The 13,831-nt window shown below is 55.1% G+C and overlaps 5 protein-coding genes across 9 annotated transcripts in view; 3 read left to right on the top strand and 2 right to left on the bottom strand.

Moving 5' to 3' along the window:
* LOC138996400 (E3 ubiquitin-protein ligase TRIM38-like) overlaps window positions 1-1,511 on the top strand; it is a 45,470-nt gene extending 43,959 nt beyond the window's left edge. For all 5 annotated transcript variants that reach the window (XM_070397613.1, XM_070397612.1, XM_070397610.1 and 2 more), the window contains one exon: window positions 879-1,511. In XM_070397613.1, coding sequence (XP_070253714.1) covers window positions 879-1,399 — 521 coding nt within the window. In that variant the 3' untranslated portion in view covers window positions 1,400-1,511. The remainder of the gene's footprint in view (window positions 1-878) is intronic.
* A 3,178-nt stretch (window positions 1,512-4,689) lies between these two features.
* H1-1 (H1.1 linker histone, cluster member) lies at window positions 4,690-5,316 on the bottom strand. Its single transcript, XM_070397622.1, has one exon. It carries the CDS (start codon window positions 5,314-5,316, stop codon window positions 4,690-4,692), a length of 627 nt encoding a protein of 208 aa, XP_070253723.1.
* A 2,312-nt stretch (window positions 5,317-7,628) lies between these two features.
* On the top strand, window positions 7,629-8,039 carry LOC138996414 (histone H3.1). Its single transcript, XM_070397630.1, has one exon. The coding sequence runs from the start codon at window positions 7,629-7,631 to the stop codon at window positions 8,037-8,039; it is 411 nt and encodes a 136-aa protein (XP_070253731.1).
* A 918-nt stretch (window positions 8,040-8,957) lies between these two features.
* LOC138996434 (histone H4) lies at window positions 8,958-9,308 on the top strand. Its single transcript, XM_070397655.1, has one exon. The coding sequence runs from the start codon at window positions 8,958-8,960 to the stop codon at window positions 9,267-9,269; it is 312 nt and encodes a 103-aa protein (XP_070253756.1). The 3' UTR covers window positions 9,270-9,308.
* A 2,121-nt stretch (window positions 9,309-11,429) lies between these two features.
* H4C2 (H4 clustered histone 2) lies at window positions 11,430-11,741 on the bottom strand. The gene has a single exon (XM_070397658.1). The coding sequence runs from the start codon at window positions 11,739-11,741 to the stop codon at window positions 11,430-11,432; it is 312 nt and encodes a 103-aa protein (XP_070253759.1).
* Window positions 11,742-13,831: the final 2,090 nt, after the last annotated feature.

The following is a 13,831-nucleotide window of genomic DNA, read 5'->3' as shown; positions in this document are numbered from 1 at the left end:
GTCAGCAGAAGCCGTCGGGTTAAATGTCCACGGGTCAGAGTGAGGAAGCCGTGCAGGTGATGGTGGGAACTGGACGCAGGAAACCTGTCACACTTGTACCTGATGGAGCACGCAGAGTGATGTCACTAATGTACGCACCTTCAGTCGTGTGTGACACGCTCTGCCACAATAAACTCTATTCCCTAGAACTTAAAAAATAAAATTAAATAAAGTAAAATAAACTGTGTGGCCCTAGCGGTTGCCCGAGCCCCCCCCCCCGCCCCCCCCAAGGAGGTTGGGGTTTGATTCCAGGTCAGGGCACAGGGCTGGGGCACATTGCGGGCTCGATCCCGTGTGGGGCGTGCAGGAGGCAGCTGATCCATGATTCCCATCATGGATGTTTCTATCTCTCTCCCTCTCCCTTCCTCTCTGAAGTCATTAAAAAAATATATATATATGTATATATATATATATTTTTTTTTTAAAAAAAATATGTTTTATTGATTTTTTTTACAGAGAGGAAGGGAGAGGGATAGAGAGTTAGAAACATCGATGAGAGAGAAACATCGATCAGCTGCCTCTTGCACACTCCCTACTGGGGATGTGCCCACAACCAAGGTACATGCCCTTGACCGGAATCGAACCTGGGACCCTTGAGTCCGCAGGCTGATGCTCTATCCACTGAGCCAAACAGGTTAGGGCAATAAAAATATATTTTAAAAAAATAATAAAAATCAATCAATCAATGGAAAACCATCCTTGATTGAGAGTTGAAAAACAAACAAACAAGCAAATAAAATCCCTGCATAAAAATGAATACATAATAAAACATAATAAAAGAAAAGGAACTGTTCTCAGCGCGCAAAAACCAAATCTTTGTTTTCCTCCCTCCCTTGCAGTCGGCGTGACTCTGGATCCAGAAACAGCGCATCCGGAACTAATTGTGTCCCAGGATCAGAGACAAGTGACGTGGGTTCCCCAGCGCAAGGCGGACAGCTCTCCCGGGAGGTTCATGGCCTCGCCCTGCATCCTGGGCCTGCAGAGCTTCGCGTCCGGGCGGCGGTACTTCGAGGTGGACGTGGGCGAGGGCACGGGCTGGGACGTGGGCGTCTGCCTGGAGAGCGTGCAGCGGCTCGGGGGGACCACGCAGAGGCCCGAGACCGGCTTCTGGGCCCTGCGGCTGGGCGCCAAGGACGGCTACGTGGCGCTGACCTGGCCGCGCACGCCGCTGCGCCTGCAGGAGCGGCCCCTGGTCGTCGGGGTTCTCCTGGACTGCGAGGTCGGGCTTGTGTCCTTCTACAGCGGGACCTCGGGCTCGCACATGTTCACCTTCCCCAGGGCCGCCTTCCCGGACGCCCTGCGGCCCTATCTCCAGGTTTACCCGTATTCTCCCCTGTTCCTGCCCAGCCCGGATGAGTGAGGAGAGCAGCAGAGAGAATGAGTGAAGGCCTAGGGCGGGGTTTGGGCCTGTGTTCTCCATGCGGTTTCCCTGCCCAGACAATGCTGGGCTGTGAGTGAGTCCTGGATACATCTGTGGGGGGTGGGGTTGGGGGGGGGGGGGTGGACAGAGAGAGAGAAAGCTGGGCTGGGTGGCCCAGTGGTTGAGTGTCCTCCTATGAACCAGGAGGCCACGGTTCTATTCCCTCCCGGGTTACGGGCTCGATCCCCAGTTGGGGTGTGCAGGAGGCAGCCAATCCATGATTTTTTTCTTGTTGATGTTTCTGTCTCCCTCTCCCTTCCTCTCTGAAATCAATAAAATATATATATAAAAAAGACTGTAAAAATACCACAGGGGGTCAGTCTGACCCTCGGCCTCTCCATCCCCCTTCTCAGGATTCAGAGCTTTGATTTCCAGACGTCCTGGGGTGACTGGTGGGGTGACCAAGGTCAGGAGGCCCAAGCCGCCCCCCCCACAAGTGTGTTTGACATGGTTTGACCGTGGGGGGTGGGGTGGGGGGCGGGGGGCGGGATTTGCAGAAAAGAACAGAAAAACCAAAGTAGCGGTGAGTCTTTTAGCCGCTGACCCGTTGATTAATAATCTGAGCCACACCCGGCCTGCGCAGCTCGTGGTTGAGTGTGGACCTATGAACTAGGGTGTCATGGTTCCATTCCCACCAAGGGCACATGCCCGGTCGGCACGTTCCTCCCTGGTTGGGGCCCGTGCAGGAGGCAACCAATAGATATGCTTTTCTCACATCAATAATTCTGTCTTTGCATCTTTCACTCTCTGAAAATCAATAGAAAGCTCGGGTGAGGATTAATAAATAAATAAATAAAGCAGTGCTGAGCTCCTGGAGGCAGGAACGGCCCGCACAACGCCAGGCAAGCTCTGTGCTCAGGGTGTGGACCGTAAGGCGACCCCATAAGGAGGCAGAATTGCTGACAAGCAACAACTTAAAAATATAATGAACGTGTCGGAAGGGACCTGGACTGCGCGTTGAGGAACAAATTGGCCTGCTTCCGTGGTTCTCGGACTGTCGGGCGGGGGAAGGACCCCAGATACCGCCGAGATCCACACTGTCCCTGCCCAGCTCCAAAGCAAGGAGCCATCTCCACGCAGGCGCTGGGGTGCCCCGCTTAAGGCCTGAGCGCCTGCCCTCCCTCCCTCCCTCCCTTCCACCTGAACATTAAGGACAGTTCTGTCTCATGGGGTTGCCAGGGCCCCGATGGGACTGCACATGCGAAGATACGGCACTCACTCGCGTCACGTCGCGTGTGCCCGACGGCTTCCCACGCGGGGAAATGGGGAGCCACCCTGAAACCCAGGCTCTGGGATGCTTTTCAATCCAGGGTTTTCTAAAGGCAAATGTTGGGGGTCACCGGTGAAGACGACTGGTCAGTGCGTGTGCCAGCCACGCCGGGTGTCCTTAATCTGGTTGGTTTAGTTCTCGACGGCGTCTGGTCTGGAGAACTTTCCTAGTTTCAGTTGGGCGACCGACCCAGGCGAGGGCCCAGATTCCACAGAACATCGCACGGTTGTGAGAACACGGCTGTTCTTTTTAAAGCAAAAGGCAGAAGCGAAACACGGTGTAACCACTGCATTGTTTGTAATGAAAACATTTAATATCCAAAAGTACATATATTTAATGACTTGTGATATATAACATATATAAGTGGAAACTACATCACAGACAACGAAAATATAGAAAAAAAAACCCTATTAGAAAACTATCACACAGGAGATAAATATAAGGTTATTTTTCTATTATATGTAAGAAAAGAAAGCCAATGGGACAAGAGAAAGACAGACTGACTTCCCAGCGATGAGCAAACCATGTAAGTGCATATTCAAGTGACCAAGAACCTAAAGAATGAGTGACGGTGTGAAATAATTCTGCACGCTGTAGACTTGCAGAGTTAAGGAGACCTCCCGTCAGGGCTGGCGGGAGAGGAGAGCTATTTTCAGGATATGTCAGCAGCAACCAACTGAAAATTAAAATGCACTCTCCTCTGGCAATGTCCGCACTAGAGCTCTCTTGTCTGTGCCAGGAGTGGCAAATGGGAACCTCAATCCTTATGAATGGGTTATCATCGCTACCCCACGTGGAGGACACTTTTTAAAAGATGACTTGACTTCAAAGGACTTTGTCAAGGTTTTGTTAAGAGAAAAAGTAGCCCGGCTGGTGTGGACCAGTGGTTGAGCGTCCACCTAGGAACCAGGAGGTTAGGGTTTGATTCCCGGTCAGGACACAGGCCCAGGTTGCGGACTCCATCCCCAGTGTGGGGCGTGGAGGAGGCAGCGGATCCATGATCCTCTCTCATCATTGATGTTTCTATCTCTCTCTCCGTCTCTGAAATCAACAAAAATATATTAAAAACAAACGAACGAATTGAGCTGCCTTAAGGAACAGCGAGGAAACCAGGCTCAGTCATATACTGATTGCTCTTGGATATGAAAAAGGGGCAGTACACTGTGAACCCCAGAATTAAAATTCCTAAAGCTTAAAGGGACAATTCTGCGACCGTGTCCCACGTGTGTTTAATGTGGCGCAGCGCACGCCACCAGGTAGAAAACGGGTGAGAGGCAGGGGATTGCAAATGGACCCGATCCAGCCAGTTGTTTCTCCAGAAGGAAAACCGGGGAAGGGCTTTGGGCTCCGGCTCTCTCGTCCCCTGGCAGCTGAGCTCCTTTCCTGACAACGGCTAGAAGCTACGGGGCAGCCAGCCAACCTGCCAGGGTCAGAGGTCGCCGTGTTGTGCGGGCGCCAGAGGCCCACCTGCTGGACACACAGGTGACTCACGGCCATTCGGGACAGCTCGCCTGCGGCTGCCGGGGCAGATGTTGAGCCCTAGGTTTCACTGGACACCCCAAAAGCATTTCCCAGCTTCAGAGAAGACCGCTCCAGCAATGCCGTCCCCCGCTCCATCTGAGGCCGCAGGGAATCCCTGCCTGGAAAAGGGAGCCCTCCCAGCCTGGGCCGGGAATCTTTTTCTTTTAAAATGTTTTGGTTGATTCGGTGACTGACTAGTTTGGGGTGTGGGTCTAATAAAACCTCAGGTGAACACACAGGACTAGTGTTTCCCAAGTCCTGCTGCGGGTAAACCACCGCGAACCCCCAAACATTCCCCGTAACTTTGGGCTCCGAGTGAGTATTTCCCGGGGGCCCCGAGATCTGAGCCAGAGGCCCGCGCACCCCAAGCTCTTTCCAGCAGCAGGTAGGTGGCTCTTAAAAGAGCCGTTGGGTTATAGGAACAGGGTTCCAACCGGACCTACTTCTTCTTGGGGGCCGCCTTCTTGGCCTTGGGCACCTTGGCCTTGGCCGCTTTGGGCTTAACGGCCTTGGCCGGGCTCTTGGCCACCTTCTTGGGCCTCACGGCCTTGGGCTTTTTGGGGCTCTTGGCGGCCTTCTTGGCCGCCGCCGGCTTCTTCACCTTCTTTGGAGTCTTGACCGCCTTCTTGGCAGCGGCGCCCGCGGGCTTCTTGGGTTTCTTAGGAGCGCCCGTCGCCTTGGGCTTGGCCGCCACCTTCGCGGCGCTGGGCTTGGCCTCCCCGGAGGCCGCCTTCTTGTTGAGCTTGAAGGAGCCCGAGGCGCCGGTGCCCTTGGTCTGCACCAGGGTGCCCTTGCTCACCAGGCTCCTGAGGCCCAGCTTGATGCGGCTGTTGTTCTTGTCCACGTCGTAGCCCGCGGCCGCCAGCGCCTTCTTCAGCGCAGCCAGCGACACGCCGCTGCGCTCCTTGGAGGCGGCGACCGCCTTGGTGATGAGCTCGGAGACCGAGGGCCCCGCGGGCTTCTTCCTGGCGGCCGCCGCCTTCGCCGGCTTCTTCGCCTTCTTGCCGGCCGAGGGCTTCTCGGGGGCGGTGGAGGCCGACGGGGCCGGGGGTGCCGTCTCGGACATGGCGAGAGCAGAGAGCGACCGAGCCAACCGCAGCAACCGGAGAGGCTGGGACGCCACGGGCCGCGGCGCCGCGTATTTATAAGGGCGGGCCGCGCGGTGATTGGTGCGCGCCGCCGCCGGCGCCCCCTGTCGGCTCCGAGAGGGGCCCCCGCCCCCGCAGCCTTGGGCCCCGGGTCCCGGCCCCGCGCCCCGGCTCCGGGACAGCACAGTCACCCCCGGGAGAGGGAAATACAGGACAGGGGAGGGCCGGGCTCTGCCGCCCCTTAGACGTCGCAGTGCTACTTAAGGAAAAATAGGATTTTGGGGGGCGGGGCGGGGGCGCTTAGGGTGGGGACGGTTGCTAAGCGAGGAAGTCGCATCGGAACCTCAGGGCTTTCGCCTGAATCTTCACCGGGAGGCTGTTAGGACGTTGCTCTCCGGCTGCGGTGAAAGTGAGGGGCTGACGTGCACGGCTGGGGAGGGAGGGGGAGCGCGGGCTGGGGGCCAGGTCTCGCCCGTGCCACTGCCTCTCCCCGCAACGCCAGGGAGCGACGTGACCTGTGTTTCGGTCCAAGGAGCGTGGTAGACACAACAGCACGCGCTGGCACCTCCACGAGCACCCCAGCGGGGCGCGGGGAGACCTCATATGCCAGCGACTCCTGCGGCTCCATGCATTTCCCCAAAGTCAAGTGCCTTTCGGTGCTTGCAACGCACCCCAGCGGGGCGCGGGGAGACCTCATATGCCAGCGACTCCTGCGGCTCCATGCATTTCCCCAAAGTCAAGTGCCTTTCGGTGCTTGCAACGCACCCCAACCACGCGCTAACGTTTACGACCCGGGTTCGCTGTCAGCATAGCCATTCGTCAGATGCGCAACCTCCACACCCAGCTCCGGGGCATCAACCAATACCCGGGGACTGCGCGGTTCCGCCACGCGCACCGTGGGGGGTGGAATGCCTGTGCGTTTGAAAGTGAAAAGACACACCCCGGGGGGACAATGAGCGCCAACTTCCTGATCTTGTCTGAGACACTAAGAGCGGTTAAATGCCTTTACAATGCAAATGTCCGACGCTGCCGGCGGCGGGAAAACCAGGGCAGTGACGTCATGTTCCCGCGCGCGCGCTGCCGCGGTTCTCAAACCGGTAGTCTCCTCTGCTACCCGGGGTTTCCCCGTTTTCTCAGCAACATAGGGATTTGTTCATCCACTAATGTCAGGGTCCCAAACACATTGCCTCCGTCTTCTTTACCACCGTTTCTACCTCCCACTTTCGGGAGGGTCTACCTTTTAAAAATACATCACATAATTTCTAAGAATCTCGAAGAAGACAGTTATAACGACACAGGTCATTATATTCCTCCAAGACGGAGTGTGTATTTTTGGAAAGATGTAAAGAAATCTAACGGGGTGATAAGTCAAATGGTAATCAAAGGAAGCTTTTAAAATGGAAATGCTAAACTAAGTCTTTCAGGCTGAGGAGCCTTTACCTATGCCAACGAGGGATGCTAGGATCTGCTTACTACCTGGCTGTTCGCCATAATGGACTCAGCTAATCAAAATACACTACAATCTGGTCTCCCTCATCCTAGTGAAAAAAAGAGCCACGTTTGTATCTTTCAAGATTGAAAAAAAATTAAGTAAAAGGTGAGGTCTTGAAATTGTTAAGTAGTTCTCCTTAGGGCCCAAGAGCCAATTATTGGGCCAGGGCGCTGTGCATCCACTTTGGTGCTGGGCGTCACAGTTTTTTTGCACCGGGGAAGAGTACTCTGGTTTTAGAAACGTGAGTTTCAGAAAATCCAAGTGTAGGACACGGAACATAAGCACGTAACAAAAGGCGCCTGGTTACAGGGGCCATTTCTGTGAAAGCTGCTGTGATTTACTGTCTTGTAGGTTTAAAGAACCCCTTCAGTCCATTAAAAGGTTACAGAAACTTGCCTGATCTCCGGCTGTGCAACAGGAATGGCGGGAGTGGGGTGGCGGGTCGGGGGAGGAGGTGGTGGCAGCGGCAATATTTCCTTCCCCAAGAACCAAATAAATACACAGAACTAAAAAGCTGTAGTACCATTGAGGCCAATGCTTGCACTTTTATGACAACATAATGCTCAAAGCTTTGAACTCAGATTATGAAAATCGGATACGGTGGAGAACAAAAGTAAAAAAATATCAAACTGCACCGTTGTTGAAAAGCTCCAATATACACCAATCAGAACCTGTAACGTCATATCTAAACATTTTCCTCGCCCAATCGCCGCAGGCGACTTCCTATAAATAGCAGCGGTGATTCCAGGAGACATATTTGTTCTACAATCTCCTGCCTATTTTCTCGCTCTGTTAGGAATGGCTCGCACCAAGCAGACGGCGCGCAAGTCCACGGGCGGGAAGGCGCCCCGCAAGCAGCTGGCCACCAAGGCCGCCCGCAAGAGCGCGCCGGCCACGGGCGGCGTGAAGAAGCCGCACCGCTACCGGCCCGGCACCGTGGCGCTGCGCGAGATCCGCCGCTACCAGAAGTCCACGGAGCTGCTGATCCGCAAGCTGCCCTTCCAGCGCCTGGTGCGCGAGATCGCGCAGGACTTCAAGACCGACCTGCGCTTCCAGAGCTCGGCCGTCATGGCGCTGCAGGAGGCGTGCGAGGCCTACCTGGTGGGGCTGTTCGAGGACACCAACCTGTGCGCCATCCACGCCAAGCGCGTCACCATCATGCCCAAGGACATCCAGCTGGCGCGCCGCATCCGCGGGGAGCGGGCCTGATTCTCACGTCTTCCTCTCCCAAAGGCTCTTTTCAGAGCCACCCACCTTTAGCAGGAAAGGGCTGGAAACGCTCCCTACCCGCAGTGGCTTAGGATAAGCATTCACGTGCCCGGCAGTTAGGGTGTAAACTAGCACATAGGTACACATTGCCCCGAGTTTGCACCGTGGAAACAATACCTGCCCTTCCCCATGTTAGCTTCAGTGCTATTCTTTTTTTTTTTTTTTTTTAATGTATTTTATTGATTTTTTACAGAGAGGAAGGGAGAGAGAGATAGAGAGCCAGAAACATCGATGAGAGAGAAACATCGATCAGCTGCCTCCTGCACATCTCCCACTGGGGATGCACCCGCAACCCAGGTACATGCCCTTAGCCGGAATCGAACCCGGGACCTTTCAGTCCGCAGGCCGACGCTCCATCCACTGAGCCAAACCGGCCAGGGCATCAGTGCTATTCTTCACTTAAGTCCTAATTAAGATCCAAAGTTTGAGGGACTTGAAAGACTTGGCATTTCAAGGGTTAATACGGCCCAAATCTCAAAAGCAGGCTTGTCATTTACTAGGAACGTCCATTTCTACCTGTGATTTTGTCAAAGTTTACTGTCAAATGACCTTTTTGCCTTTTCATGTTGTCTTTCCCGCTTGAAATATCTTTTGGAACCTTGTTTCCTCAGGGTCCCGTAGAGTAACTGCAGATAAAGAACAATCGATAATACTCTTTCAAGCTGGGCGCTGGCTCCCCCGCCCTCCGGTTTGGAGGAGGGACCAAGGGGGGGGCGGTGACGTCACATTTCCCGCCAGCGCGTTGTCCAATCACTACCTCGGCTGAGGGAGGGGTGGATGGGGCCGGGTTGGCGGATTATATAAGAACCCGCTCTTTCCCTCCTCGCCAGTTGCTTCTGCTTCTCTACCTGCAAGGCCATGTCCGGTCGCGGCAAAGGCGGGAAGGGCCTGGGCAAGGGCGGCGCCAAGCGCCACCGCAAGGTGCTGCGCGACAACATCCAGGGCATCACCAAGCCCGCCATCCGGCGCCTGGCGCGGCGCGGCGGCGTCAAGCGCATCTCCGGGCTCATCTACGAGGAGACGCGCGGGGTGCTCAAGGTCTTCCTGGAGAACGTGATCCGCGACGCCGTCACCTACACGGAGCACGCCAAGCGCAAGACGGTCACGGCCATGGACGTGGTCTACGCGCTCAAGCGCCAGGGCCGCACCCTCTACGGCTTCGGCGGCTGAGCCCGTTCCCCGCCCCGTCCCCCCAAAGGCCCTTTTCAGGGCCGCCCACCCCCTCTTGGAAGAGCTGCGCGCGCTGTCGTGCTCGTGTTTCTGTGGACACGTTTTCTCGTGTTTGATGGCGGGGATTTTAAGCTTTGGCAGGAGCCGTAGGCTCGATGGGGGGGGGGGGGGCCTCCTCCGGCAGTTTCTCTGCAGGGCCCCAGGGGCGGCGGCCCCCTGGGCCCGTTGGGAGGGATTGGGGGCTTCCGGGGGTGATCGGTAGGAAGAAGCAACCGGGAGGGGCAGGAATTTAAAGTTCTAGGGCACTTAGGGTTTTCTTTTTCTGGCAGAGACACCCCTTGTACCCTGTGAAAGGATAAAGCAAAGAGAAGCCTGGTTGGGGAGCAGCAGTTTGCAGAGACGCGGAGCCCTAGAAGCGTCGCTGGCCTAGTCCTTAGTCCATGAGTTAAATGTTTCTGCAAGTTGTGGATCTGCGAGGGTGCAGCCAACCCCGCCCCCGCCCAAGGGAGTCAGATCGATTAAAGTTAGACATTTCCAGCGAAACCTGGGCTATTCCAACTGGATTTGCCTGGCGACGTCACGAAGGATTGACATTGGACTCCTGTCCTTCACCCAGGCTTCACCCCCATTTTCCCCACAAACTGGGTGAGCTCAGGTTTAAATATAACTAGGCCTTGCTTAGGTCCATTCTCACCCCGGTCCCCCACTTGAGCCCCAAGCTAAGCAGTTTGTAAATTCCATAGAATAGACGAAGGGGTCAGTGTCCTAACGCGGGTCCCTGACCTCTTCTGCGACCTGCGGCCTCACAGCATTTGGAAGGGAGCTTGCTGTCACAGGCTCTGCTCTTAACCTGCTGCGACTCCTAAAGTTCTTCCCCCGCACACTCCCCCGCCCCTTTAAAAAAAAATCATGGGCTGTTTAAACACAATAGGTTGGCACATCGGTTTTTAATAGTCTGCATCTTAGAACCTTATATGCATATTTGCATAACTCATGGACGCAGACAACTCATGGACGCAGACAACAGGGTTGCGAAGGCCTGGGGGCAGGGGGCGGGGCGCAGGATGGAGGAGGTCAATGGGGGAAAGGGGAACACGTGTAATACTTTCAACAATAAAGATTCATTTAAAAAATACTCTGCGTCTTTGCAAATGTTCCTTACCATCATTCTTAAATAAGTATATTTTTATTGATTTTCAGAGAGGGAGGAGAGAGAGAAAAATCAATGATGAGAGAGAATCAGATCGGCTGCCTCCAGCACGCCCCCTACTGGGGATGGAGCCCGCGACCCGGCCTAGACCCTTCAGTCCCCAGGCCGACGCTCTATCCACTGAGCGAAACCAGCCAGGGCGCCATCATTTTTTTTCTTTTAATGGTCTATCACCTCTCCCCTACCTGAATGCAGTGAACGGGATTCAGAATGGAGGCAATACTAGCTAGACTTGAGTTACAAGGCTACACAGATGTCAGACTTAAATTTGCCTTAATCTTTTTCATTTCAACCACAGCACCGACACTCGGCACACAAACGGGTGTAGGATGACCTTTGTAGCAGCCCTTTTGGAGGAGGGTGGCCCTGAAAGATGGAGGGAGGGGAGAGCAGGGACCGCAGGGCAGAGGCTGTGTCCGGGGGGAGCCCCTCCTTCCCAAATGCCAGGTGAGGCCTCGGGCTGTGAGACACCGAGTTAGAGCCGCGCCTCCTGGTCTAGTGGACGGTGATTCACACTCTGCTCCGCCCGGGGTTGGGGGGGGTCCGCCTGCAAGTGAACGGAAAGGACAGGCCCTGCGCCATTTACACCCAGCACCGCCGGGCTCGGGGAGAAGGCGGGAGCGGGGTGAGCGCATCCTTCCCGACGTAGCCCCGGACTAAGAGCCAGCCTCCAACTGGAAAATCCTATTCTACCCAACCCGGGTTCCCCTTCCCTTTCTCCCTCCCCCAATCAGACCTGCTCCCTCTTTCCGGCCTGTACCCGTTCCCTCCCCGAGAACTGAGGGCGCCCCCGTTGAGCCTGAAACTTCAGCTAAAGGTTAAGGTCCCTACAGCATCAAACACGAGAAAACGTGTCCACAGGAACGAGCACGACCGCGCGCGCAGCTCTTCCGGGAGCGGGTGGGCGGCCCTGAAAAGGGCCTTTGGGGGGCACGGGGCAGGGAACAGGCTCAACCGCCGAAGCCGTAGAGGGTGCGGCCCTGGCGCTTGAGCGCGTAGACCACGTCCATGGCCGTGACCGTCTTGCGCTTGGCGTGCTCCGTGTAGGTGACGGCGTCGCGGATCACGTTCTCCAGGAAGACCTTGAGCACCCCGCGCGTCTCCTCGTAGATGAGCCCGGAGATGCGCTTGACGCCGCCGCGCCGCGCCAGGCGCCGGATGGCGGGCTTGGTGATGCCCTGGATGTTGTCGCGCAGCACCTTGCGGTGGCGCTTGGCGCCGCCCTTGCCCAGGCCCTTCCCGCCTTTGCCGCGACCGGACATGGTGACGGAGTACAAGTCAGAGGCACTGGTTCCCGCGCTGGCGGCTGCAGCCTCTTAAATAGCCAGGGGGCGGACCTGGTTTGAAACAGCCCGGTAAAGGCGGGAAACAGCCGAGTCCCCGCCCCTGCTTCCAGACCCTCAAGGAAACACGGAGTAAGGAGATTTTCTGTTATTTAGAAAATAAGAAATCCCGAACAGGAGGGTCTACCGTGTACGCGAACGAAATTAGCTCCTTTGTGGGTGTGTCCAGCCCATGGATATTTTTGGATCATTTCCAACATGGAATTAAAAGAAGCCCAAACCCCAAGAGACAAAGGAATTGGAATGGGTTGCCAAGCAACCCAGCCAGTCTTTGGGTCTGGAATTGGTGAGGGGCTGCTCTCAGGCTGCTACTGGCCTGTCTGCTAAGCTGAGTTTTCTTGGCCGTCTCCACCGAGACAGGATCATGGAACAGGCTGTAAGCCCGGGCAAGCTGGACAGGGGAACCGAGACGGCGAAACGGCAGTGTGCAGCCACCTGGTGAGCCCTGTCTCCCTAAACCAGGGACACTTAAGAGTAGTTTACGCTTCTTCCCAGAGGGTAGAGAGCTTAAACCACCTACTCAGGGCGACAGAGAGCAGACATCCCACCAGCGCCATTTGCCAACACGCCCAAGGACAGGTGACGCTAAGAGCATAAATCTCTTCTGGTGCGTCAGCACAAAGCTGATGGGGATTCTTAGAGATCTCCCCTAAGAACTTCCCTAAATGCCCAGCCTTTAAAACCCCTTCAAAACGAAGTGTGCGCTCTTTTCCCAGGAGTATGCCCCCCACCCAACTCCCCCCATGAAGCATCTTCTAAGCTCTAAGGAACCCCACAAGGCCGGCGACCAGGGCAGCAGCAGTTCGTCCCAGACAAAGCCCCTGAACCTGCCCCGAAGGCCCCTTCCCCCTGACTTTTAGGGAGCCAAGCAGTGCAGCCTGGGCTCACATGCCCAGCCCTTCCTTGTTTCTGGGTCCCCAGCTTTAATACGCGTCCTTGAAAGTTCACCCCGACTCCCGTCGTGAACTGTTTCCTGCACCAAGTCTCCAACCCACACCCTACCGGCTGCCCTAGGCAGACCCTTCAGGGCCAGGCCCCCTTTCCGGTTACAGCTGATAGTTCTTTGACAATAAGTTCCTATCGCCCTGACTTCAGTGTAAAATATTTATAATACAGGCAGCACTAAAGCACAAGGCAGGGTTCCAGGGCATTTCCAGCCTAACCCGAGCATGGGCAGTGTGCTTCCATTTAAACAAGTTGAGCTCATGCATTTAAACAATGGGGTTCGCAAAGGGAAAGAATGTGGATTCCAGGGGCTGACGCCCTGTTCTCTGGCCTAAGGCAGAGGGAGGAGGGGTGCTCGCCCTTCCCTGGGGCTGGCTCATCCAATTCCAGGAAAGCTGTCATAAACGCTGAAGCTAGAAGTGTGGACAAAAGGGGCCACAGGCTGACCTGGCCAGCTCAGGGGAGGCCTGCATAGCGGTCTTGCAAAACTCAGAGACCTAAAGTCACCACAAAGGATGGTCTGAAATTAAACTTTAACTAAAGCAGTTATGGTGGGCAGTTATGTCCTAGACCGGAATCTTCCCTGACAAGGTCAACCTTTACCTTAACTGAGCCTATCTGTCTTTTTGCATCTATGAGAACATAACCTTGAAATGTCTGGGTAGCTTGTAACTTCCCCTTTTCTGGAGCCCCTGGGGCACAACCAAATGTGCTGGACGCCAGGACAGATGCCACAAATTCCTTCATTATCATGTTAATTGTCCCTGCACCCACCTAAGTATGTGTCCATCATTTTACTTCTTATCCAGTCCCAGGGGTTTCCCCTGCTTTGCTTTATTCCTCCTCCTTAATCTGTCACCAATGAATTTCATGTAACCCACCTGCATCCCTCCTTTGATTGCAAATGTGTAAATACAAATGTAACCTTATCTCAATTCGTTGAGGTTCTGCTTCCTGGCATATGTTGAAAGTTTGGCTCAAATAAACTCACAAATTTTTTTATACAGGTTTCAATGGTTTTTTTACGTTAACAGAAGGAATTGTACGCAAGTGACAGTGATAAA

Source organism: Myotis yumanensis, unplaced genomic scaffold (assembly GCF_028538775.1).
Source record: "Myotis yumanensis isolate MYYU_CA2020_CCGP unplaced genomic scaffold, mMyoYum1.0.hap1 SCAF_17, whole genome shotgun sequence".
NCBI lineage: Eukaryota > Metazoa > Chordata > Mammalia > Chiroptera > Vespertilionidae > Myotis > Myotis yumanensis.
The sequence above is the reverse complement of the archived record's forward strand: the minus strand, read 5'-3'. Positions and strand labels throughout refer to the sequence as shown.

Coding starts and splice junctions, on each gene's coding strand:
- LOC138996434 (XM_070397655.1), top strand. CDS start 8,958: ATGTCCGGTCGCGGCAAAGGCGGGAAGGGCCTGGGCAAGGGCGGCGCC.
- H1-1 (XM_070397622.1), bottom strand. CDS start 5,316: ATGTCCGAGACGGCACCCCCGGCCCCGTCGGCCTCCACCGCCCCCGAG.
- H4C2 (XM_070397658.1), bottom strand. CDS start 11,741: ATGTCCGGTCGCGGCAAAGGCGGGAAGGGCCTGGGCAAGGGCGGCGCC.
- LOC138996414 (XM_070397630.1), top strand. CDS start 7,629: ATGGCTCGCACCAAGCAGACGGCGCGCAAGTCCACGGGCGGGAAGGCG.